The sequence below is a fragment of the Chenopodium album genome, chromosome 10 (genome assembly GCF_948465745.1).
Source record: "Chenopodium album chromosome 10, dcCheAlbu1.1, whole genome shotgun sequence".
NCBI classification, from domain to species: Eukaryota; Viridiplantae; Streptophyta; class Magnoliopsida; order Caryophyllales; family Amaranthaceae; genus Chenopodium; species Chenopodium album.
This window is the reverse complement of record NC_137843.1, coordinates 276,102-302,147: the sequence shown is the minus strand read 5'-3', so window position 1 is coordinate 302,147 and position 26,046 is coordinate 276,102. Positions and strand designations below refer to the sequence as shown.

The window sequence follows — 26,046 nt, the reverse complement described above, 5'->3', positions numbered from 1 at the left end:
CGGTAAACAGGTGTTTTTTTCCTAAAAATAATATTCTCGTCAATGCTTCAACTTTTGATTTTTGCCATAATTCTAGTAACTCTCATCCCCAGTTTGGTAAATTCCTTAGGAAAAATTTACTCTCTTAGGCAATTAATTGTACTCCATAATTTATGAAGTGTAATAAACCTTACCCCGTTAATCTTTTTTTTTTTTGAGAAAACTCCGTATGTCTTTATTATGCAACTTCATCCGATCCAAATCTTGTTTTTCTTTGTAAATATTCAACCTCGCAATTAGAAGGTGCTCATACTCGATACCCATGGGAATCGGGAATGAAGTCAATGAACAATAATTTCTCGTACAAATTAATATACAATTCAATAGGTGATAGCTGTGCCCCGTATGACCATATGGGGTATATGCACATAATTGCACAACTATGTGGAAGTCGAGCTCTCTTTTGAATGTTTCAACATTAGTAGAATAGTAGTACGAAGATACTTCATATTAGGAGTATGTACATTGCCATTGGAAAAAAAAAAACAGTAGCATTAACCGGTGAAACTTTTTACTCGATTACATGGTCGTTTCTGTACATTTAACAAGATAAACAAGAACTTGACAGAATTTTCAGGTACAAAAATACAAGTATAAAGTTTCACAACTGGATTAAAGCCTTAAAAAAATATGATCCAATAAAAAACCAACCAACAAGGATAATCATAAACATAGCCCAAAATTTCAGAAAGGTCCAGCCTCCAAGAACAAGACCCAAAGGAAATACAACAAGAAAGGGCAAGTAAGATTTTATGATGGAACCTCTGTCCACCCACCTACCCTTCAAGAGTATCAGTACTGCAAGACTAACCACATTCCACCTGCCACCATTGAAACCCAGGCGGTTTAGACTGTTTGCCACAAAGGAGTGACAGTTGCAAGTCAAGATATTGTACGAATGGTGTTGGAATTCTAGTGTGCTTTTTCGAAGTGCATCATCCCAAGTAAAAATATCTCCATCAGATTCACTTGGATTCTGTTGGTCTCCATTTCTACAGGAAGCCAAGACGGAAATTGCACAGCACAGCTGAATACAATGTAAGAAAACTTTTGAGTACTACACTACTACATAAGATTCCAAGTTCAGAAAATAATGCAGATGGTCCATCCAAATTCACCCACCAAGCTAGCACTAATAATTAAGTATAACATAATGTGTATAAGGATGGCCTCCCATTGGCAGGCTAAGTAAGTCCCCAAATAAATGTATATTAGATACATTAATTCTAGGTTTCTTTAAACTGTCATGTGCTGCAATTCTGCAAACAATGCTCATAGCCTCATATTTGAGGCATATACCCTGTATGGCACAACAATTAACTCCACAGCTTGATAAGTGATGCAGCAAGCTAGCAATTACAAAGAGAGGGAGACTTAGGTTTGTCCCCATCCTCTTCTAAATTATCAATATAGGCATAAATTTTAATATTACTGTAGTATTTTTGACTCGTGAATGTAGCCTAAATGTAGTTTGCTACTAGTTTCTGCTTCACTAGTAAATGAGAATAAGTTAATTTTTTGGAGGCATCCAAACTGTATTAAATTAATTTTAAATTAAAAAAAAGGCGAGATTTTGTTTGTAAAAGACTAGGAGTATACCTTTGCATCTATCTGTACGTATCGAGTCACTGAGCCAAAGGAAAAGTTGTCGACACATACATAGTTGGGGCCTGCAAAGTCCAAAATTACGCCATCCTCTCTGCAAATGCCAATATGACCCATAAAAGGAATCAACCATGAAATAACAGGAAGAGATGTCCATACGATACATAAAGGAAATCGAGCTCTTTTAGGGTCAATTTGTATGGCCTGTGGAGAACTTTCACAAATCATTTGTTGTCCTTCCGTGTCCATGTCTTTGGCCAGTGAAAAAAAGCTGTATGAAAAAAAAAAAAAAAAAAACTTTTCAGCATATAATGACTACATTCTTCATTGTAAAAAAATCAAACAGGTCAAACAAGCCCAAGGTAATATTTTGCAGCGGACTAGCGTGTCCAATCAAGATAGAGATCGAAATAGAAGGACATATTGTAATTGTATTAGCTCAAAGCTTGCGTAAAACGAACATGGCTTTAGGCCATGACTCTCCAATGTCAATACAATATTTTCTGGATGCCCTCTCTCTTCCTAGACCACAACTATTTATACTACAACTACTAAGCTAGAATTGGCAATAAAGCCTTAATTACTACAAGTACTCTTCTTGTCTACTTTCTACTTTAGCACACTACAAACAAATAGCCTAAAGTAGCTGGTCTGCTCTGTTGCTCAACGGTCCCTTGCTTTCCCTTGCTGCTACCATGGGTTGTTGTTGTTGATGGTCTGCTCCTACTGCCCTCTCTGGCACCTGCTGTAGGTGAGAGTCACGGGTGGTGGGAGTGGGTTCGTTGCAATACTCCCCCCCAAAACAGCCACCTTGTCCTCAAGGTGGAAATCCGGAAACCTTGCCTTGATGGACTCCGCATCCTCCCAAGTTGCTTCGAATGCAAGTGCTTCGAATGCAGGCAACCCTCGGTCGGTGTGGCTGGAGCTTGAGGAGTACTCGATCCCCAATCTGAAATTCTACCTCCCTTCTTTTCTTATCAGCATTAGCTTTCATCACTTGTTGGGCCCTTATCAAATTAATTTTGAGCTCATCCAACATCGCATCTCTCTCTTGTAAGAACTCCTCCACGGTACCCACCACAGTTTGGCCTAGGCCCATTCTTATGAGTCGTGGGGGATCATGACCGTAGAGCACCTTGAAAGGGGAAATCTGAGTGGACGAGTGTGTTGCGGTGTTGTAGGAGTACTCCGCCCAATGAAGCCACTTAGCCCACGACTTGGGTTGGTCACCCGCAAAGCACCTTAAATAGGTTTCCAGCCTCTTGCTCACCACCTCCGAATGTCCGTCCGTTTGGGGGTGGTAGGAGGTGCTTCGTTTAAGGTCCGTACCTTGCAAACGGAACAACTCTTTCCAGAAAGAGCTCACAAACACGCGATCACGATCAGAAAGAATGCTATTCAGCACCCCGTGCAACCGCACTACCTCCCTCACAAATAACTCCGCCACACTCAAAGCCGTGAAAGGGTGCTTGAGACCCAAAAAGTGAGCATACTTGGATAAGCGATCCACCACAACCAAGATAGTATCAATCCCCTTTGACTTCGGCAATCCTTCGATGAAGTCCATTGTAATATCTTCCCACACCCTTTCCGGTATAGGTAGAGGTTGTAAGAGACCCGCCGGCGACTTTTGTGAGTGTTTATTGCGCTGGCAGACCATACATTCTCGAACCAAAGCTGCAATTTCGCGTCTCATTCCCACCCAATACCACTCTCGCGCTAGCCTCAAGTATGTCTTAGTTTCACCTTCATGACCGCCCTCCGGGGAGTCGTGGCATGCTCGGAACAGGGCACTTTTCATGGCTGAATTCTAAGGTATGACTATCCTGCCTTTGTACAGCAGGTGGCTGCCTTCCACGGTGAATCCCGGACTTCCTTCTCCCTTCTCAATTTCGCCTTTCATCTTCTGTACCCACTCATCTGCAGCAATTTCCTGATCTAATGTGCTCCAATCAACCCCCTGCAATTAAAGCCCCAAACTCCACCCTTCTTCGTCACTGCCCTTCCTTGATAATGCATCTGCCACCCTGGGTTTATATTGAATCTCGAAATCGAACCCAATCAGTTTTCGAATCCATCGTTGATACTCCATGCCAACTTCTCTTTGTTGTGTGATGAATTTCAGACTTTGTTGGTCAATTCGGATTATAAATCTTCGTCCCAAAAGATAGTGCTTCCATTTTTGAACGGCCAAACAAACGGCCATAAGCTCCTTCTCGTAGATGGATTTACTTCGGCCACTCGGCCCTAGCATCTTGCTATAATAGGCCACGGGCCTCCCTTCTTGCATAAGTACCGCGCCTAACCCGAAACCCGAGGCATCCAACTCCACCACAAAAGCCTTGGCGAAATCCGGCATAATTAACACAAGAGCGGTGGTCATGGCTAACTTCAGCTTCATGAAAGCTTGCTCCGCTGCGTCGCAACACCCAAAACAATCCTTTTTCAGCTGGTTGGTTAGAGGCTGTGCGATTTGAGCATAATGGAAAATAAATTTCCGATAATACCCGGTAAGCCCAAGAAATCCTCTCAAATCTCTTAATGATTTGGGAGTGGGCCACTTCAACATAGCTTGGACTTTATCTTGGTCCACTGCAACACCCTCACTTGAGATGATGTGGCCCAAGTAGGCCACTACACTTTTACCAAACTCGCATTTGTTGATATTGGCAAACAGTGAGTGGGATTTTAAAACTTCCAGCACCAATTTGACATGGCCTACATGCGCACTCTTACTTGGGCTATATACAAGTATATCGTCGAAAAATACGAGTACAAACTTGCGTAAATACGGACGAAATACCACGTTCATAAACGATTGGAATGTAGCCAGAGCATTCGTTAACCCGAATGGCATTACTAATAACTCGTAATGGCCCTCGTGTGTTCGAAATGCCGTTTTGTGAGTGTCCTCCGGCCTCACGAGGATTAGATGGTAACCCGCCTTAAGGTCAAGTTTGGTGAACACTTGCGCCCCATACAACTCATTTAGTAGCTCTTCGATCACCGGAATTGGGTATTTATCGGGGACGGTCTCCTTGTTGAGTGCCCGATAATCCACACAAAATTGCCACGACCCATCCTTCTTCTTCACTAATAACACCTGGCTCGAGAAAGGGCTCGTGGACGGTTTAATGATCTCGGCCATTAACATCTCTCGGATCAACTTCTCAATTTCATCCTTTTGAAATTGAGGATAGCGATAAGACCGTACACTCACGGGATTGCTTCCCTCCTTAAGAACGATGGAGTGTTCATGCCCTCTACTCGGCGGTAATCCCTTGGGCTCACAAAAACCCCCCTCAAAACTTGGCTACCGCCTCTTGTAAAAAATCTGGAACACATCCTGCCTTCATGTCCTGCTCTCCCTCCACCCTATTTAATTCAACTAACATTCCCCTTTTTGCTTCCTGATCGTTTTGAACATGGCCTTGAGGGTAATACCCGTCTTTGCCAAACTCGGGTCCCCCTTCACTGTCACCATCTTGCCTTCCATTGAAAAACTCATCTCTTGCAACTTCCAATTTGTCAAGACCGACCCTAATTTTTCCAACCATTGTATTCCGAGTATGACATCGGAATTTCCCAATTGAAGTGGCAAGAACTCTTCCTCTATCTCCACCTCGTCACTGAGCTTTAATTTCACACCTAAGCATTGCCCTCTTCCCTTTATATTCTGGCCGTCCCCCAAGGATACTCCAAACGCTGCATTCCCAGTCACTTCCAATCCCAATTTTTGCACCGCTTGTATCGATATAAAATTGTGTGTTGCCCGGGATCGATCATGACTACTACACCTTGTCCATTTATCTCTCCCTCGAGTCTCATTGTCTAGGGATTGGTTAATCCTACGATCGAGTTCATAGAAATTGCAGCCGGCGTCTCTTCTTCCTCCTCGCCCGAGTTCTCTAACACCGCCAACTCTCCGTTCTCACTGTCCTCCTCCTCCTCCACCAAGAGGACGCTAAGTCCCTTCGTCGTGCACACATGGGTGGGGCCTGTCCACCTTCCGTCACATCTGAAACAGAGGCCCTTGGCTCTCTTGTCCTGAATTTTTCTCTCTGTCAGCCGCCTCACTTGGCCATTAAACTGGGTGGAACCGGAGTTGTTGTGGTTCGGGTAAGTGGTGGTGTTACTTCGATTCGAGTAAGTGGGGGGTGGGTATGAAACTGAAGCTGTAGAAGCTTTGGGGAGTTGAATTGTTGGGTAGGTTAGATCGGTGAGAGGTTGTGGGCTGTGGGTTGATGGGTGTTAAATTTGTGGAAGGGTATGAGTTGGATTGGTAGTTTTGGGCTGAAGTCTGGGTTACCCAACGCCAAGTGTAGCAGCAGGGCTTCTATTGAAATAAGAATATGGACCGGGTTTGGAGTACGCCCGCCCGTCTTTCTTAATCCATTAATCCGATTTCGTTCCTCGACCCGTATTGCGAGATCCATCGCGTCTTCAAGGGTTAACGGGTTGAGCATACGGATCTCTGCTTTTACATCCTCCCTGAGGCCATTGACGAATTGAGCTTTCATTATACTTTCTAGAATGTCGGTCAACGGGGCAGCCTTTTCGATGAAGGCTTTCCGATACTCCACCACCGAGGTAACCTGAGTCACGGCTAACCACTGCTCGTGCAAGGTGCCTGGGTTAACTGGCCGGAATTGCGTGAGGACGCGCAACTTCAAGTCCTCCCAGTTAATGACCGGCCGGCGGCGGTGCTCCCACTGATACCACCGCAACGCATTGCCGTCCATGGCGACGACGGCTGCTTGAATTTTCTCCACTTCAGTCAAGCGATAGAACTGAAAATATTGGTCTCCCCTGAGTATCCACCCACCCGGGTCGGATCCGTCAAATACCGGCATATCTAACTTCCGATACTTCCAACTCCCTCGATTTTCCGGTGGGTCGCCGTGGTTACGGTAATCTCCTCCAACACCTGGTTCCCAGTTGCCAAACCGGAGCCCGTTGAAGCCCCCTATTCCCGTTGGTGGTTCATTAAACCCACTATTCATGTGCGGTGAGCCGTTGAAGCCACCCAGTGGGTGTGGCTGCTCCACCTCTTCGTTCACCAGATTGGGTTGCGTTGGCTGTTTCCCCAGGGCTTTGATGGCGCCTCAAATTTCTTCCATAAACTTGTCCTATTTGCTCGTCGTTAGGGCGTTCTGCTGGGTTTGGTCGTTACGAAATCGATCCATTCGACCTCTAACACTTGTCTGACCTTGTCAATGGCTTCTTCTTGGCTCTTCAACAAGGACTGCTGAAGTGAGTTCTCCCCGTCACCTAGCTTCTCGAAAATTTCTTCCACTCTTTCCTCAAGCGCCGCCACTCGCTCCGGCGTCACTGTCAACGGCGTCGGCAGCATGGCTGCTCTGATACCAACTGCAACAGACTAGCGTGTCCAATCAAGATAGAGATCGAAATAGAAGGACGGATTGTAATTGTATTATCTCAAAGCTTGCGTAAAACGAACATGGCTTTAGGCCATGACTCTCCAATGTCAATACAATATTTTCTGGATGCCCTCTTTCTTCCTAGATCACAACTATTTATACTACTACTACTAAGCTAGAATTGGCAATAAAGCCTTAATTACTACAAGTACTCTTCTTGTCTACTTTCTACTTTAGCACACTACAAACAAATAGCCTAAAGTAGCCGGTTTGCTCTGTTGCTCAACGGTCCCCTGCTTTCCCTTGCTGCTGCCATAGGTTGTTGTTGTTGATGGTCTGCTCCTCCTGCCCTCTCTGGCGCCTGCTGTAGGTGAGAGTCACGGGTGGTGGGAGTGGGTTCGTTGCATATTTTTAGTAAGATACCAAAGGAGGAGTCATATACAACAGTTATTAAGCAAGCTTCCCGGGATACTAAATGACAAGGTAGTTAAGGGTTGACAACTAAACACCAAAATCCATCACTCAATATATAAACTCCAGTGCCAAGTTAAAACACACTGCAGTGACTAAGAAATCAAGATTCTCGCCGAGTTTGGTAAATTGCTTTTTGGTTAACTTTTAGCTTTTGGCTTTTTTATGTGGTCAAACAACCAAAATGAAAAAGCCAAAATACCCAATCGATCGTTACTCCTCTGATACCACGTTGTCACGTGCGGACTAACTCCCCCAGTCTTATACACGTGCGCCCACTAACTTCCTTCCCAAAGGTCGCTAGTCAAGGCTAATCCCCAAGTATTGCTCCTAGCAAGTATGGTAACGAAAGCTAAGTAAGTGAGAAAGCAAGTAAGAACACAAGAGAGTAAGTTAAAGAACTTGTATTGCTTGAGAGTGAGTGTTTACAAAATACTTGGATGATCTACAAAATGAGGGGAAGGTCTCTATTTATAGGCCTCCCAAGTTCCTAGAGACTTCCACTTTAGAACATTCTAACCTCCTCAAATGGAGGGTCCTAGAACAAGGTTATTCTAGAGACTTCTATACAATTCTGAGTTACACCTCTTATGTACATCATTCCGGAGTATTCTATAATACTCTAGGCCTACAAGAATGTACAAGAGCTTCCTAGAAAGTTCTAGAAGCTTCCGGACGTATCCCGAGTCTCTTAGCACGTTCTGGAAGGTTCCGGACTTCTCCTCGAAAATCCGGCTGCACCATTGTGTTCATTGGGCCCAAAAACGGTGGATCCCAAAGTTTGGGCTCATTTGGGTTTCATTTGGTCTCCAAAATGACCCGTTATTGTGTTACTGTCAATTGGGTATGCACTAGGAAAACTACACCAAATCAAAATAAAGCTATTTAGGGGGAAGGTGCTTCCTAGCACCCATGGGCATCTCCCTTGGCCCGAATGGTTACCTAGTGCTCAATTGACGTTGCTGCTGCCTTGGTGGGTGTGGGACATAAGTCGTGACACTAAGCTTTGTTCAGAAAAAAGGCAGGTCCTTTACTCCATTCCCCGAGAAAATCAACGATTATATCAGTTGACTTTCAGTAGAGTTGATTTTTGTTAAAATATATATTTGAGTTATTTTCCCATACATGTCTGTAAACTAACCCTGCTTAAAGATAATCTTAGTGAGTTAGTGGTGTAATTTATCATGTAAGAACCAATATTGTTACATTGAGATTTGAGAATACATCTAATCTATTCATATGGCAATATTGCCCGAAGGATCATATACCCTCAATTGTATACCCAATCATTGCATTAGCATGAGTATAACCGAAGAAGTTACCTCACAGAAAATGCAAGGTACAAGAACTTGACACTCATACGTTTCGACTCCTGTTGTGTCTTTTGTACACTAGGACAGCTTCCCCTATCATGCTCAATTGCTCAAAAGATATACAACTCCTAATTGGTCCTTAAGATCAACTTGGGAAGCATTAGAAATGGGAGAAAAGGTGCAGCTACCATACATATACATATACAGAGCAATAGTGTGTTTAGATGATAGAATTTGAGCAAGAATGAGGTGTTTAAATTTTCTTTAATGGAAAAAGGGACGGGAAAGAATTGAAAGATCCATTTTCCTTCCCTTAAAAAAATCAAATTCTTCCACTACCATAAGTATTTGGAATGAAAAACGAAGCACACTCCTTCAACCTCCTCCCCTCCCCTCCCCTCGCAAGCATAATGTAGGTCCTGTTATGAGAAGCATATATCTAATTTCACAGGCCGCAAACTACGTAATCCTCAGTTAAGGTCGATCAAATTTCAGTAATTAAGAAATTGAGCTAAAGAGGAAATCAAACGTCAAACAAAGCATCAAAGTCTGGCTCAATCTATATCAGTTGATACCTTGCAAAGACAGAGTAACGACCATCGAGGACTATCCAAAATTTCAGACTTCAAAGTCATTCGAGTCTATTCTGGGTTATAACATTGAAATTAAATTTTCCTTTTCAGCAATTTCAGTGTTGTATTCCCCCAAATTACTTCATTGTCAAAATAATTGATGGATAACTGCATTTTGTGCGATAATGATGATAAAATATGTGATACAAAGGAGATGAATCGAAGTGAAGGTGATTTAATTGAACAGAAGAAAAACCTAAATTTCAAATCTAATACCATGAGTTAACTAAGAAAGAAGGTCAAAGAAGACAACAAAGAATAAGTTACCTTGACGAAGCTGATAGTATTGCCTTTGACGCCGATGATTGGCGTGGCGGAGACACCCAGACTTCAATCGGAGGGAAATAAACAAGGTTGCTGATACTGCCCTCCTTTTATATTTTCCTTTTTTGTTTGTTTGTTTGTGGTGGTTGAGGGAGGACCTCGTTGATCTTCTTGTGATTTTTGTTTATCTAATGGTAAATTTGTAATTTTGGACGGGTGTGGAATGTACACATTAACGGTTTGTTTGGTTTAATATTCGATCGTGTTCTATTCACCTGATTTTCACAGATCTGAATTTATCTGAACTTATCAGAATTTATTAGACCTTATTAAAACTTATTTTAGTTGTAATTTGTATTTGAATAACCCTTATCATAACTTATTAAACCTAAATTGAACTTATCTGAAGTTAAATGAACTTATTACATTTGAAATAAGTGAAAATAAGGTCAGCAATAGACCCTTAGTAAGGAAAAAAAAAAGATAAAGGAATGGAAGGGGAAAAAAAAGGAAAAGAAGGGAAAGGAACAGTGGCGGATCCGGAAATGTGGAAATGGGTACGAAATTCAGCTCATTAATAAAAAAATATGAAACTTGACAAAATGAAATTTTAATTATTTATTGTTTATTTCCGCCATCTTATTACATTGAATATATCCCTTACACCTTAAGTACATATTGTCAATAATTAGACTAAACAAATAAAACTAATACAAAGTAATATAATTAAAGGCCATACAATTACACTTTAATAAAACTCTTAGACGCGCGAATTTTTATTACTCGTATAATAATGAAGTCAACAATTGTATAAGTAAACTAAAAAACACTTCTAGTAATTTAAATTAAAGTGTAACTAATTACACTTACTTTAATTCCTTGTCACAATCTAATACTACGTATACGAGTATTGGAATTGAGGCATACTATTTATTAATCATCAATAGCAATTAGAATATATATGTAAGTTTTATTCGAAGAAAAAAAATTAAAAAGCATGTATATGTCGATGAATATACTACGTTTAGAACTTCTAATGCGCAAACTCTGATTTTATCAATGAGAAATCATTAGACATTCATAGAATATTAACAGTACAATATATCTTAAATAAGATAATATTTAAAATAATTGATATGTGATTTTTTTTTTTTGAGGGAAAATAATTGATATGTGATAATAGTGTTATAGTAGTATAAAAGTATATTACGGAGTATATAAGTAAAGAAGGCATGAAAAAAATTACTACTCCGTGCTAGGTATGATATATAGTGAGTACAAAAGTTATTTCATAAAAAAAAATTAATTTAAGTGTTTTGGATTAAAAAAATAATAAAAAGGAAAGGAAAAAGAAATTTAAAAAAAAAAAGTATCACAAAGCAAATACTTCGTATGAATGTGTTTGGTAAAGTGAAATAACAAAAGAGAACAGTTGTTTAATAAGCGATCTCTTTACGTGTACTCTAGAACTCTGCATAACTACGCGTCAGAGTGTCAGACCAGTTGTCAGCAGTTTATATGAGAAGACTTAAGAGACCGCCTGTTACAAAAAACAGGTCTCTTTGATTAATAGTTTTTTTATTTTTTATTTTTTTTGGGAATGGAGGTACAACTGTACCCCTATGTACCCCTGGATCTGCCACTGGAAATGAAGGTATTTTTATTTTTCGAAGTTTGGTTAATGAAAGGAAATGAATGGAAGAGAAATAAATCCCTTCTTATAAAGGATAACTTTTATTTTTTTTCTTTCTAGTCGAATTCTTCTAATTTTGGAAGGAAAGAAAAGCTAATAATTTGTAAAGGAACTTTCCTCCCACTTTCCTTCCTTTCCTTTGAACTCTTATATTATTAATTCAACCAAACATGGGAATATGACTAAAACCCTTTGCTTTCTTTTCTTTTCCATCCAAATCCTTTCAACTAAAATTTGTGTTGTTTGTAATGCTTTGTTGGACTAGTATGTTGGGATTGAGTTTCACCATTGAAGCTTTCTCAACATTGAAGGTTTCTCACCACTAAAGCTTCCTCCTTCTCTCTACAATCTCTACCCACCTTCCATCAAGGATTCCATCAATTACCCTTTCCATTGACAACCCCACCATCTCCCTTAAATGACAATCCTATGAAAAAGTGAAGTTCAAGGCACGGTTATCCTTAAAGGATATGGATCTCAATGTCCTCCATGTTGCGAAGATCTGTGGTGGTGATTTTGGGTATCGATGAGCAAACGCGAGAATCTATGGTGGCGGTGATGGTTTCAGCTAGTGAACAGGAAGATAGGAGGTGACATTGATGAGTTTTGGCAAGAAAACAGGAATATCGACAATGTCAACGATGGATTTCGGTGAGCAAATAGGAAGATGGAGAAAAGGTGTCGGTGGTAGGTTTCATTAGAGGACGGGGAAGCTTGTTTTGGGAAGAAAGATGAAGAACTGGGTCATATGACGAGTCAACAATTTTATGACATGTCAATGAAAGATCAACAAAATTGGTTGATAAGAAAGATAAATTTGTATTTCTTTGGAGAAGGGGAAGGTGTTAACCTACACCAAAATACGACACACATCAACCCACCTTAGGTTATTAGTAAGTTACACCATGAGAAACAAGAACACAATATAGCAACAAGTTTGTGTGTTTTTGTTTGTTCTACATGTTATTCAACGAGAAAATACAATTTTTTTTTGATCTCTTTAATAAACAACTCATATTTATTATCACTGTTCTACATTAGCGGTTTTCTTTTAATATATTTTTTTTTCATTTAATTACAAATTTATCATTCAATTGATAAACTACTCATGTGTTATCAAGGTGAGAAACCGTCCGTAAAAAAAAAAGGTGAGAAACCGGACAAGTCTCCTATTTAACATTCCACAAAATTATTTCGTGCAAATAACAATTTTCTAATCATCATTGTATGGTATCATTGTATATATGTTGATATCCGAAAACACATGTAAAGATAATCATTATAAAAAAAAACATTGTTGTTGTACACATAAACCTTTTGCATTTTACATCTTTTAAAATTTAAAAGCCAAAAGCAAACAAATAATACAATGACATGTTTTCCACGCCAATATCTCAATTGTTTTGACCAACACATGTATGGAGAATGTAAAATTATACAGTCGATTAAAATAGCTGCGTAAATAATTCATCCATTTCAAAATAAATGCCCCCATTTGACTGACAAATTTGCCAATGCAAAAATTTGTCCAATGATATCTTTAATTATAAATAAATACTCCGTTCAAATTATAAAATAATAAAGTGGTATGAATGGGAATTTCCAAAGAGAAAAAAAAAGAAGTTTGTATTAGGCCGGTAAATGTGAGCAAAAGCCTAAAGAGTAAAGACGGGAATTGATGTAATTAGTCGTAAAAGCAGTTGGCAACTTGGCACAGAGCGCTAATCAATTGATCAAACAAAGCTCTCGCGCTTCTATATTCCCGCTTGAATTGAGGAAGAAATTGAAGCCCTAGAAATCTGAAACAAAAACCCTAATTGTCAAAATTGCATAGCAATGCCACCTTTACCTGCAAACGATGAGCTCATTGTCGTTGAAATTCCTAGCGACGACGAAGAAAGCGTCCCACCTCAACCACCAAGTAGTAATGGCAAGCAACCAAATTCCAAGGTTTTGGAAGCTTCTACGAAACTTAACTCAGCAGATCCCGACTTCACCAGGCAGAAACTTGATTGTCGAAGTTTCTGGAAAGCCGGTGCCTACGAAATCGGCCCCTCTTCATTTGTTCCTGCTCAGGGTAACCAACCTTTTTTCAATTTTTTTTCTTTTTTCTTTTTTTCTTTTTTTAAATTGTTAATTTTTTTGCTTTATTTGGTTTTGCAGGTGAATTGGAGCATGCACGTGTTCATCCAAAGTTTCTTCACTCCAATGCTACTTCTCATAAATGGGCTTTTGGCGGTAGGGTTTATTTTTTGTTATCTATTGATTTACTTATTTATTTTCATAATACTCTTGTTGGCAGAGTAACATATTACTTGGTTGCTGAGTGTTTGTAACTGCCATGATTCCGATAATACTCGATTTAGTGTTATTAATGATGTTATATTAGCATTCCCAAGACTTGGGATATGGGAAATGGGAAATGGATCATTCAGGGCATTTTGGTGTAAGATGTGTTAGATGGTTATTCATTTGTCTGGCAAGTTTTTAGCGGCATTTAATAGAAGCTATAGGGCACTTCATATCATCATGTATTTGGCTAAGAGCGGGAAACTTTTCTAGCCCTTTAACACATGGAAGGACGAAGGAGGATCAGAAGGCGGAAGGCTTATTCTTCTTGCTCTAGTCTAGCCACTGATAAATCAATATTTAACTTTGAAAAGTCAATATTTGGAAAAACTCAATTTACCAAAAGTCTGAAGTATTTATACCATGGATAGCTAACTAATACTTCTGAGTGGTGCTAGGCTGGGTTGAAACTTCTATATGTATTATTTTTTTTTAAATATGTTTTTTTGGTGCAACTCTTCCTTTGTACTCTGTAGTTTGTAATTTTGTGTAGCTCCTTATGACTTATCTTTACATTCGACTTCCAATTTTATAGATAGTTGTTTTACTTTGACTCACATCATTTTGTACGTGTGTTACAGCTATTGCTGAGCTCCTGGACAATGCTGTTGACGAGGTGAATATTCACATCTTTCTGTGTTGTTCCTTTTGGTTTATAAAGCAACGGGTCTGATTTTGGAGAATTATAGATTTTTATTGGTTTGTTGTCATGGTTTGCTTTTGGATGTGTGATACTCCATGGTCTAATTGTCTATGCAAGTATGCTTCTGTGACATCTGATAGAACAAATTGATTTGGTCCCTGAACTAAGAGTTATGATTTGGATAGCATGGTGGTGTCTGCACCCAAATTTTACAATGTAGCTACAAATATAGATATACGAAGTACTTAAATGTTAAGTAAGAGGGTATTGAAAGCTGTCACCTAGGCATGTCACTATTACATTGGTTTAATTAATTGAGTTAATTAATCAAAAACAATGAAGTATATAGATAGTATACACGTCTCATTTGTGTTTGTTGGTGCCAGTATGGTAGCAGGAACCGTCACCTAGGCATGTCACTGTCTTTGTAGCTCAGACCCCGGTACTCTTATACTATTTGACTATTTGTAATTTGACTATTTGTAATTTGACTAGAGTCACTAGACCCTTGTTGAAAAGGTAAAGGACTTGCCTACACGTATTTAGTAACTTAATGTCATTTTCTAGTCCATAGTTTGGTAAGTCTTGACTGTGATATATATATTCAAAAATCTTTAATGCATTTCTCGATAAGTTGTGAGGTTTGTTTTTTTTTTTTTGTTTTTTCTAGTTCAATGGCTTCAGCTTATTTGCTTATTTGTTTTATTTTCTTGCCTATGGTTGTAGATACAAAATGGTGCTACATATGTGAAAGTTGATAAAGTTCTAAATGTGAAGGACAATTCTCCTGCGTTACTTTTCCAAGGTACTACATTGTTATCAAACTGTCTTATACTATTGGAATATGTGAACTTCACATGTTCACTGTTCAGACTAATACAAGATATTATCATAAATTCCATTGTATATGCTAAGATGGCTAAGTTGTGTACAGATGATGGTGGTGGAATGGATCCAGATGGAATAAGAAAATGTATGAGCTTGGGTTACTCGTCAAAGAAATCAAATACTACAATCGGGCAATGTAAGTTCTTATATATATATATATATATATATATATATATATATATATATATATATATATATATATATATATATATATATGTATCTGTAATTTTTTTCAGGTTTTAAGTTCATGAACATTTGCTCTAAAGTCGGCATAGTTTTTTCCTTTTACAAGATAGAGTTTCCATTTCTATTATCTACATGTAGAACATAGAATGATTATCCAATCATGTTATTTGGTTAGAGCTTGAAAGTCTTGAAAGTTAACTTTTATAACTCTTGAACTCGAAGAATTCCTAGTGTGTAATAATTCTCGCCTTTGTTTATAAAAATAGCTGTCTTTATTGGTGATCAGGTGTTCTCTTTAAAGGGGTTTCTAATGTGGTTTGACAGCAAGAGGGAGTAATCCCTTTACCCCCTCCTCCCTGCGTGTGTGTGTTGGGGGGGGGGGGGGAAGAGTATAGAAAGTGAACAGCAACTTAAATTGCTGAACCAACATACCTCATTGGGCACTCCGCACCTAATCTAGTTGTTCAAGCTCAACCAATGAGCCAGATAGCCAGAAGAATAAGATTGATTATTCCAATGGTTAACTTACTTAGGGCTTTGGGGGTGGGGTGTGATGGTATACCTTGGCCCGTTTATAATTTCCCCCTTTGGGTTAAGGTTGTTGGCTGCGTTTATCCTACTTCCAGGCACTTGCGCTAAACATATGAAGCTTCATGCACCTTTTCTTTTTTATAATTTGTATCTTTTTTTGATTGGCAGTTTTCCTTTTACGCAGTGGTATATTTTCCATTCCCCGCACTTAGTTAGCCAATACCTATACAAAATTTCATGGAATTTGTTTCTAGTTTTGATGTACAATATGTTGTGAAAAACTTTATTAATAATGTGCTTGCAGCAATGTCTGCAAGTTACTATAATTACAACTCCACACAGTCCACACCCTTGATTTTGTCCCCTATGCACTGATTGCACTTCCTTATTTTTCCAATGTCTTGTACTTCTTCCTGTTGTTAAATGATCCATGGGTTGCTTTCAGATGGAAATGGATTTAAGACAAGTACGATGCGTCTGGGTGCTGATGTAATTGTCTTAAGTCGTTCAACACGTTCAGGGTAATTTTCCCTTTTGTTCATTTGTAGTTTTTGGTGTAATAAATTTATGTCCTGCTTTTGCTCCCTAATTTTCTTGTTTTCTACTCATTTCTATGTATTGCCTCCTCTTTTTTTTTATATCCTTACTTCTCCTCTTGCTCCGTATAAATGAAGGAAGATATTGCACATAGAGAGGTTGAATTTATGGGACACTAGGTTTCAAGAAATTGGGTGAACAAAGAGGGGAGAGGAAAATGACCTTTCAAGCCTAAATAATAATATATGGATATCTAATCAAGGATAATTAGACTTCAATAGTTCATAAAACACAACAATAATGCTTTTATAGATTTAACCGAGCTTTTAAAAATTCAAAGTAGTGTTTTTCTCATCATGTACGCTAGCCTAGAGAAAACAGGGATGAAATTGTATATACATCTGATTTTCAACTTGAAAGCTTCACTCAACTTATCTAGAAATGGTTGCATAAATTTAGGCTTAGCAAGGCCATCATTCCCTCTAATTCCCAAGCTCTTCAAACCCTTAAACGCCTAGTTGCTCTGCATATCATTCTCTTCATTTCTCCCTTCAATTGTAAATGCAGACCAAAAATGTCTATTTCTTGTTACTCAAGACTTCAAATATATATTTTAAAGGATTGTTGATGAATTAAAAACATGTCCTGCTAGCCGTTTGTGCATTTTTGTAGTGATGATAAGTTTATGTTGAATACTTACCTGTAGCATATTCTTTAGCTTGTTTACAGAAGATTATTTATTTTCCTTTTCTTGGCGTGTAATACTTTCAGGCGTGCTACACAAAGTGTTGGTCTACTGTCTTACACTTTCTTACGGTTGACTGGACAAGATGATGTCATTGTCCCAATGGTACTTCTTTATTTTCTAAAACAATTAAATATATTCCATTGGGCATTATGATTTTCTCTTCTGGTTTTCTTATCCTGGAATTTTGTAATTTACCTTGTATCATGACTATAATCTGCAGGTCGATTTTGACATTTCTAACCATTGGGCAGAGCCGATAATCTACAGCTCACATAATGATTGGACAACAAACTTGAAAACTATCCTTGAGTGGTCTCCCTTTGCTACAAAGGAGGAACTTATGATGCAGGTTAGTTTTGACTATTGAATGCTGATGTATCGTATTTCTTGCTTAATAATCTTTTTTTTTTTTTTTTTTTTTTCTCCTTTTACTGAACTGAAAACTGAAATGTTCTGAGTGTCAGAGATATACTCTTTGTTGCTGGATATTATTAGCTTAAAATTTCCAACTCATTTTGTGCTTTGCAGTTTGAGGATATTGGACCTCATGGAACAAAAGTTATAGTATACAATCTTTGGCTGAATGATGAAGGCATTTATGAATTGAGTTTTGACGATGATAATGAGGTACGTTTCAGGGAGTTACACCCCCCCCCCCCCCTTCTTTTTTTTTTTATTTTTTTTTTATTTTTATTTTTTATTTTTTTTTATAAAAAAAAAAGAAGATAAATGACTGAATGAAGATGTCCTGTTGAAGATTCTTCAGGAGGCCTCGGGGTACTGTTGACGGTCATATTACAAGGAAGAGATTACTTATTAATGAGAATTGATATAAGTAGTGTGATGTTGTGTTCTTTGTTATGAAAGGAGAGCTTGGTAGAGAGGAGTCTTTTGTGATTTTTTTCGTGCAATATTAATTGAATAGATTATTCTTGCAAGGCAGTCAGTTTAATGAAATTTCATCATTCTACTGTCTTATATTTTTCTTTGTTACTGTTTGGTTTTAAAAAGATTAAACAAACCACATAAGGTCATAACCCTCTCTATATTATCTGTAAATGTAAAAAAGTGCAACTATCTGAAATTTTGTTGAGCACAGGTATTTTAGCCTCTTAAAATGCTTGGTATGGAAGCAACCAAACTTAAAAAAGGCACCTGATGTGCCGGCCAGTTTCTCATTATGAGAAATTTGCTTTTGTGTGAGCGTGTCAGTTTGTATGAAGCTAGGTTCCGGGCTTATTTGCTCTTAATAGTTAATATAGCGCTATTTTGTTGTTTTAATTCTGCTTCACTTGCAACCATTTTTTTTAAATTTCTTTGTCTTTTATATTTGGTTTTACTGATTGTCAGTCACCATTTCATAAATGTTTAATCAGATTTATTTTAATTAAGATTTAGAGTAACAATTTGTCTGTTTTTTTATGGATCTAATGAATCTTTTGATTTATTTTTTATTTATATGCGGCTTAAACCTATTCAGTATCGTACAGGACATAAAGCTAAGGGATGAAGCTAGTCGAGTGAGTGGGCTGAAAGTAAACAAGAGAACACTTGAATTGCAATCACACATCTCATATCGCCTCCGCTATTCGTTGCGGGTGCCTCTCTTTTCACTTACACTCGCTGTTTGCTCTAATTCATTTTTGTTTACTATTTGCTACCAAGTGCATGCTGGTCTAATGTAACTCAAATATGAAAATTTCTTGCAGGCCTATTCTTCCGTTTTGTACCTAAGGAAGTTCAAGAACTTCAAGATTGTGCTGAGGGGTAAACCTGTAGAGCAATTCAATATTGCAGATGAGCTCCAATATAAACAAGTGGTGACCTATAAGCCACAACTTGCTGCAACGTCTAATGAGGTAAAAAAAAAAAAATTATCTTATATTCTAAAATGCAGAAATTTCATCTTCTTACGCATGCTCAATATAGTCGAGGTAATCTATTGTAGGAAGGGAGACATGGTGGAAATGTGCATTGATATGTCCATTTACTTACAATTGATATATAAATGTGTTTTTGCTAATGTGTTTAGTACTAGTAGGCCAATGGCCATTAATAATAACAATAATGATAATAATACTCGTAATTTAAGAAATATTTGTGGGTAGACCCATTGTATGTAAGCTTTCGAGAAAAATTACCACCTCTAATTTTCTGCTCTACTCACTTAGATTCGTAAATCAAAGAAAACTTAAATAAGGTGGTTGGGTGTAAGAAAAAAGGTAGATAAGAGAAATGGAGTTATAAGGTTGGTAGGTGTAAGAAAAAGGTGGTGACAAAGAGTGAGTGAAAAGGTATTAGATTTTTTTTTTTTTTTTTTTTTTTTTTGTGGGTGCGGGTGGGGTGGGAGGGGAGGGGGAGGTAAGATGGTAGAAGGTGTTTAAATTATTTTGGCAGAATAAAAAAATATCTTTAATGGAAAGTCATTTTTTATTATTTTAAGAACAATTACCTAATACAGAGAATTTTTTTGTTTGTTGGCCTAGTAAATGACTTATGCTCCTTCAACTGCCTCCCTCTTTTTATTTAATTACATTATTGTATTATCGATCACATTAAAAGGCCAATCTCTGTGTAGTAGCATTTTGGCTGTACCACTTCAATTATTCTGCATTTTATTTGCCAGCATATATTAACACTGTTCATAAAAATTGAACTGAATGGTGCTGTTAATCAAGAGATTCTTGCTTGAATGAGGATTGATGAGTGTGTTTTCTTCTACATTCTAATTTTATACTATATATTTTCCTGCACTAACTATTGTGCTATTTTCCTGTCTACTAGGTTTTAGTTAAAACCACCATTGGATTTATAAAAGAAGCTCCAGATCTTAATGTCTCTGGGTTCAATGTGTACCATAAAAATCGCCTCATAAGGGTATGCCGGATTGTTCTTACTTCGTCTCTTGGATGCTTATGAAGTTATGATGTATGCTTTTTTTACAGTCCTTGTTGCACATGGTGGTTTCAGCTTATAGTGACTTAATTCTGTCTGCTGAATTGTTGATTTGCTTGCTTTAGTACGTTGTTTTGTCATTCAGTAGAATATGCTTTTTTTATCTAAAGTTATTTGTTCACTTAGTAACCTTACAAAAACACATCGTATCAAGGATTTAGGGTATCAATGCAATAACTAAGGATTCCTTAGTATTTGTGTATACTCTGTATAACCTTAAATGGAGCTTATTTGAATATTTGGGAATGGTGGAATTACTGAAGTAGCTCATAATAATTGGTTTCACATAAAGCTCTTATCTCTGTACGTTCTTGGTATTCATTCTTTCCTGCTGTATTTATTTTTTACTACCTCTGTAATTATATTTAAGCAAGCTATGTAATCCTTTTGAAGACCTCAGTAAATTCCATCCATTTTTTTTTTGACATTTACATATGATTTCCATGCGTTTGTTCACCTTAATTCACTTTCTGACATTAAAGTATTGGAGCTGCTATTATATTAGGTCATTGAACTCTTCTTATGTAATTACTTGTAGATGTATTTATGATTCACAAATATGCTTTCTTTTTTCTTTTTTCTTTTCTTTCCAAAAAAATAAAAAATCCTTTTTAAATTCAAATTTCAGTTGGTTGCCTTTTTTTTACTTCTTTTACTGCTAGTTCTGCAATTTTATCCGTGTATCTACCATGTACATATATGCATACAAATTCATTGCGACTTGCTTACTTGAATTACTTTTGGTTGCAGCCTTTCTGGAAGGTCTCTCGTGATGGAAGTTCTGTAGGGAATGGTGTTGTTGGTATGTTGAATTATGTTTTTTTGTTTTATTTTGGAATGTTATTTGCCTATGATTCCTCTCTTTGTTTAGGTACAAATTTCTTAATTCAGTGCTTTTATTTAGGTGTTCTTGAAGCAAATTTTATAGAACCAGCACATGACAAGCAGGATTTCGAGAGATCATCGTTGTTTATTCGCCTGGAAACAAGGATGAAGCAAATGGTTTTTGATTACTGGTTTGTTCCACTCTGACAATTTGTCTGCTTATTTAGATATCTGTATATATTGGTCATATACACTATGTATATTGGCTACCTGTGCCTGAATATTCATTAATTTGCTTATCATTAGTGTGGATTTAAATTCTTGCAGATAAAAGAGGGTTATAAGTTTTCGTTCAATTCTATAGTTTCTAATGCAGTAGTGATTAGGATGACACTTACTTTAATCTCATGCACGGCACAGGAAAAGCCATTGTCATTTTGTTGGATTTCAGCGGCGTGATCAGCCTCCTGCTAAGATAAAAAAATTATCTCATTCTGATGACCAAGCAAATAAACTTCCAACAACTGGAACTGGATTTCAAGAAGGATTCACTTCAAATCGACCCTTTGTTGGTCCTTCCCCTGGATCTAGAAGAAGTTACCAAGAAAATTCATCTACTGAGCAGTCTGTTGTTGAGCTCTCTGCTGTAAGTACTCTTGACTTTACTTATATTTGTTCCCGTCTTTGGGTGTGGATGAGCAAACTGAAGGTTGATCTTGATAGATCTGAAATGCACCTTGGAATATAAAAGCTTGGCCTTAATATTTTCAATTTCTATATATGTGTGATTTCATTATTTCAGGGGTCTTGGTGTCAGTGAGCTTGAGAATGTTGAGCTTAGGCTTGGTTCAGTTTGTGCCTCTTTCTTGTTCTTTCCCAATTTGGCTTTCTTTCAAACCCTTGTGTTGTATATGTATGTGTGAATGGACCAAATATTTCATTAATTTAAAATTACAATAGTAGCGGTTTCAACCATATCCTTCTTACACCTTCAAACAGCAAGAGTCGACACTTAATCATATGCAACAAGTATGCAATGTGTATAGTTCAAATGCTGCCTCCTAGAGACCCCTAATGATCTATTCCCATTTTCCCCATTTTCTGGAATCGGTACAAAGTACAGACTTTAGTCTAAGGATTCTTTAATGTCTGTGTTGTCAGCAAAAGATAAAAATTAGATATATTACCTCTATGATGATGTCCTCATGTGATCAAGTTTTTTGTTGATGGGTGTTGGGAGTTTTTGAGGTCTAATCTAGATACGGCATGAGTGTGGTTGTTAGCTTAGGGCAGAATCATCATCCAAGGGCCATCTAATTGTTGTTGCTTATTAGCTAGAGAAGATTTCTCAGTTTTAGATTTTGCTGGTGGGAGTGAGTGGCATCTCTAAGATGCTGTAATTTAACCTTTTCCATGTCGCAATTAGCAATATTGCGTGAACCTCAGAGATGTTTTTGACTTTGTGGTGAATTTGTCCAAGTTGGGTGAGGCTGGATGTCAGTATGATCGTTGGGAGAGATATGTAATAAAGCAAAACTTGTCAAGTGAGGTGGTAGTTTGCATGAAGGGCTTTTATTGCTGAAAGATCAGGGAGAGGATAGAGTCATAATGTGTAAATATTGTGAGGATAAGAAGATAAGGTAGTAAATGAGGTTTGCCATATATAGAATAAAGCAAAAGTGTAAAGTGTTTTCTGTAACGAACTAAAAAGAATAGTGTAAAGAACTTTCAGTGACGGAGATAGTATTAATTTGTTATTTTGAATTGTAATAGTTAGCTATGCTTGGATTGTATGAATAGACATATCTGATTGCAGACATGCACTGGGAAGCCTTAAATGTACCTGGATGCTTGATCTCTTCACGACAAATGATAAATTGACGATGTTAAGAAATTGTAAACAAAATTTAGAAGGGATTGGATTTAATACTGGAAGGATAGTACCTACCGTGATTTTGCTGTTAGGTTTGATTCTTAGAAACTGCTTGGGCTGGATATAATTTTCTCTGCTCTCCAAGTATATATATTGGTTATATCTGCTTAATTCCTATTGTTGCATTACATCCTTTATGTGCGGAAATAAGCATTTATGTCAGAGTTCCCTTTGCATAGTTTTTCTTCGCAAGGTATATAAGAGGTAAGCTCAGCTGCTGTTTTTGATAACTATTGCCCATATCTGATTCATTTAAGTGCACCTGGTAAACGGGTTTGCATTTTGATCAATTCATTCTCTAAAACTATTTGAATTTTGAAGTCAAAACTTCTTGTTAGAGGAATCAAATCATGTCTGATTGACTGCTCAGAACCTAATTATTGCTGATTACACACTAAATTTTCTGAGCAGATGGTTTATATTTTTTTTTGAATAGTAAGCAGATGGTGTATATGGATGTACTTGTGTTTGTCTAATCTAGATTTTTGCTATTAAATCGTAATTGTTTCTTTCTGTCATCTAAAGAGGTTATGATATTTGTAGGATGAAGCAGTGGATGATTCTATAGCCTCTTTATCTATTGAACAAATTTGTGAAGAGAATATTCAATTATTTGCAAGGTAGGTTGCTTCATTTGGCCTCTCTATTGTTTGTTTATACCTACCTTTTTCAGACATCATGAAGAGTTTCATTATGATAATCTGCTGCATAACTCAATCATTTATCACCGTTTCTGCCCAGAATAGAAATAGGCAATCTAATCTTAATTGTGTGTTTTCGTGTGCATAAACTTAATTGTTTGATATGAAATAAATACGAAGTATAATGTTTATGTGATAATAGAAATCGTGTAATTTTTTCAGTTATAAATACTAACTCAATTGTCAGTTGTAAAATTAGCTGTTATGGTTGAAGTCATATTTTGTCTTTTCTCTTTACTATCAATTGTTTGATTGTTTTGATTAATTAAGCCATGGTCTAGCAAAAAGGAAAAGTGGTGTAGAATATATTGTATTAAAAAACTAAAAAGTTATAAAGACAAAAAAGAGTTTGTTATTTATTTTTATTTAAAATTAAAAATTCAAATATGGACTTGCTAATTTTAATATTAAGCCAAATAGGCGTACAGGTACTTTGTTTACTTGCAGCTTACTTGTGGGTAGAACTGGACTAAAGTGACTTTGGTTTTGATTCAGTGTGACCGGCTGACCGTTGTGATGCCAGATTATTGTTTAATGAATCTATAGTACTGTATCTGAAAGAGAATAGGAGGAAAAGTTTGATGTCATTCATAACATGTTGTCTAATTATAAGTCCATTAGCCTTCCAGACCTTTCCAAAGTGGGACTTTGGTTACAGATAAGCCCTCCACTTAATTTAAATTACTCTTCTCCAACTGCATAATCCTATCTTTGATGATGTAGAATGTTCTATGGATGGTATGAATAGGAAAGGCACAGTTATAGGAAATAAAAAAATTTGATATTCTGTGCAGGTGTGAAGAACATGGGCAGAAAGAGCATGAGCTAAAACAGACGGTATGTTAACATAACAACCTGTTATGTTACCCCGTCCACTGTGTTGTTAATTTCGGATATTGTAACATGCATTTTGTATCACTGGTTATATAGGTCAACAAACTAGAGAAGGAGTTGGAAGAAACAAGGAAAAAATGTGCACAGCTTGCAGCTTACCTGGAAAGTCGGAAGAAACAGCATAGTCTGATGCAGCAGGCAGGGCATGTTTGATTGGGAAATTCAGAGTCGTCTAGCTGATATGGTGGTAGCCGGAGAGGGTGAACTGAAGCAAGACTCTGTAAGCACTACATGATATCTGTTCATGACCTTGAAATCTATGGGATGCACTGCGTGTTTCCATTGTTATGATCTAGTGGTAGCATTGCAACATTAGGGGTTATTTTGTAAATCAAACTGGTATCTTATTATATGTATTAAGCTTAATTCAATCCGTGCAGGCATGGATGTAATCTAAGCAAGCTGTACCTGGAAATTGAAGTTATTCCTTCAGAACAACCCTAATGTGAATCTCACTTTGCATTGTGGCATCCAAGATTTCTGTGGAAGGTAGTGGGTATTGTGGAAAAATGTCAAGCGCCATCTCTTGTAAATATGACTACTGTGGGATGTGGGAAATATGAGTTCTGAACTATTGTATATGCCTTTGTAAGTGTTCAGTTCATTTAATGTAGTTGTAGAAAAGGGCATTAATTGATATCAAAGGTCTAATGAAGCAATAAAGCAGTTAAGCTTCAGTATTTATACTTCAGCAAAGTTTGAGATCTAATACGGAGTATTACTTAGTACTGTTATCTTGTTTCGTTTGAATTTTACGTCTTAGGAAGCGCTAATAATATTAGTTTTTTATGACATAATTTCTCTTACTCAAAAGAGATTTTTTTTTTTTTAAACGGCTTATATAGGGGGATGCTCCTCTTGGCCTCCTATCACGTCACTCCTGGGGAGATGGAGGGACAAACGGTCTGTGTACTCCTTGATCCTCACTTAAAAGAGAAATCTTATCTCTTTCACTCAAATGATTTTTCGGGATTAATAATAAACTATACAAAATTGCAAATTGTTGACGAATTGAATGGGCGTTGAGTTTGTAACATATTATTTTCTATGCAAGTATAGTACTCGTATTTTTATGGTGGATTGTTGGTTGAAACTGATTCAACTTTCAACTTTGTTGATGATATGATTTATAGAACCTATTTTCTTTGTTTTTATTAGTCAACATATTTTGAGTTTGACAGTATTTTACTAACCTATTCACAAACGTGCTTAAAGTAAATACGTAATGTGTCAAGTAATTTTTTTGAAGAAAGCACCGGAACATTTTATTAAACACTCGCAATAGCGTCCGAGAATACATAAGGGAATATTTCTGTAGGCCAATGGTTGAACCACACTTGCTCATTGCCAAAAGGAATTAAACGAGGAAGGTGGTGAACAACAAAATTACCCTCGCGTTTTACATGAGACCAAACAAAGGAATTAAACGGGCAAGGTGGTCAAGTAATTGTATTAACT

At 37.3% G+C, this 26,046-nt stretch overlaps 3 protein-coding genes across 3 annotated transcripts in view; 1 reads left to right on the top strand and 2 right to left on the bottom strand.

Annotated features, from left to right (window-relative positions):
* Nucleotides 1–26,046, bottom strand: part of TRX1 (thioredoxin H-type 1) — a 64,203-nt gene that overhangs the window by 2,831 nt on the left and 35,326 nt on the right. The gene's annotated exons all lie outside the window — the stretch shown is intronic.
* On the bottom strand, nucleotides 540–9,847 carry LOC145562986 (protein RTE1-HOMOLOG-like). The gene is made up of 3 exons (XM_081623397.1): nucleotides 9,709–9,847; nucleotides 1,639–1,915; nucleotides 540–1,066 (listed from the first exon to the last, which is right to left on the bottom strand). Exons 2-3 carry the CDS (start codon nucleotides 1,891–1,893, stop codon nucleotides 641–643), a joined length of 681 nt encoding a protein of 226 aa, XP_081479523.1. The 5' UTR covers nucleotides 1,894–1,915; nucleotides 9,709–9,847; the 3' UTR covers nucleotides 540–640.
* Nucleotides 13,035–25,284, top strand: LOC145561794 (protein MICRORCHIDIA 2-like). The gene is made up of 19 exons (XM_081621903.1): nucleotides 13,035–13,475; nucleotides 13,562–13,636; nucleotides 14,329–14,363; nucleotides 15,117–15,195; nucleotides 15,325–15,414; nucleotides 16,441–16,516; nucleotides 17,304–17,382; nucleotides 17,501–17,629; nucleotides 17,809–17,907; nucleotides 18,771–18,878; nucleotides 18,990–19,139; nucleotides 20,065–20,157; nucleotides 20,986–21,037; nucleotides 21,140–21,251; nucleotides 21,481–21,706; nucleotides 23,537–23,613; nucleotides 24,489–24,531; nucleotides 24,625–24,808; nucleotides 24,969–25,284. Exons 1-18 carry the CDS (start codon nucleotides 13,235–13,237, stop codon nucleotides 24,739–24,741), a joined length of 1,881 nt encoding a protein of 626 aa, XP_081478029.1. The 5' UTR covers nucleotides 13,035–13,234; the 3' UTR covers nucleotides 24,742–24,808; nucleotides 24,969–25,284.

Excerpts from the sequence above, each read along its gene's own strand:
- LOC145561794 (XM_081621903.1), top strand. The coding sequence starts at position 13,235 with ATGCCACCTTTACCTGCAAACGATGAGCTCATTGTCGTTGAAATTCCT. Across the intron at positions 13,476-13,561 it reads TTCATTTGTTCCTGCTCAGG|GTGAATTGGAGCATGCACGT; the intron begins GTAACCAACCTT and ends TTGGTTTTGCAG. Across the intron at positions 14,364-15,116 it reads TGGACAATGCTGTTGACGAG|ATACAAAATGGTGCTACATA; the intron begins GTGAATATTCAC and ends CTATGGTTGTAG.
- LOC145562986 (XM_081623397.1), bottom strand. The coding sequence starts at position 1,893 with ATGGACACGGAAGGACAACAAATGATTTGTGAAAGTTCTCCACAGGCC. Across the intron at positions 1,067-1,638 it reads ACGTACAGATAGATGCAAAG|CTGTGCTGTGCAATTTCCGT; the intron begins GTATACTCCTAG and ends CATTGTATTCAG.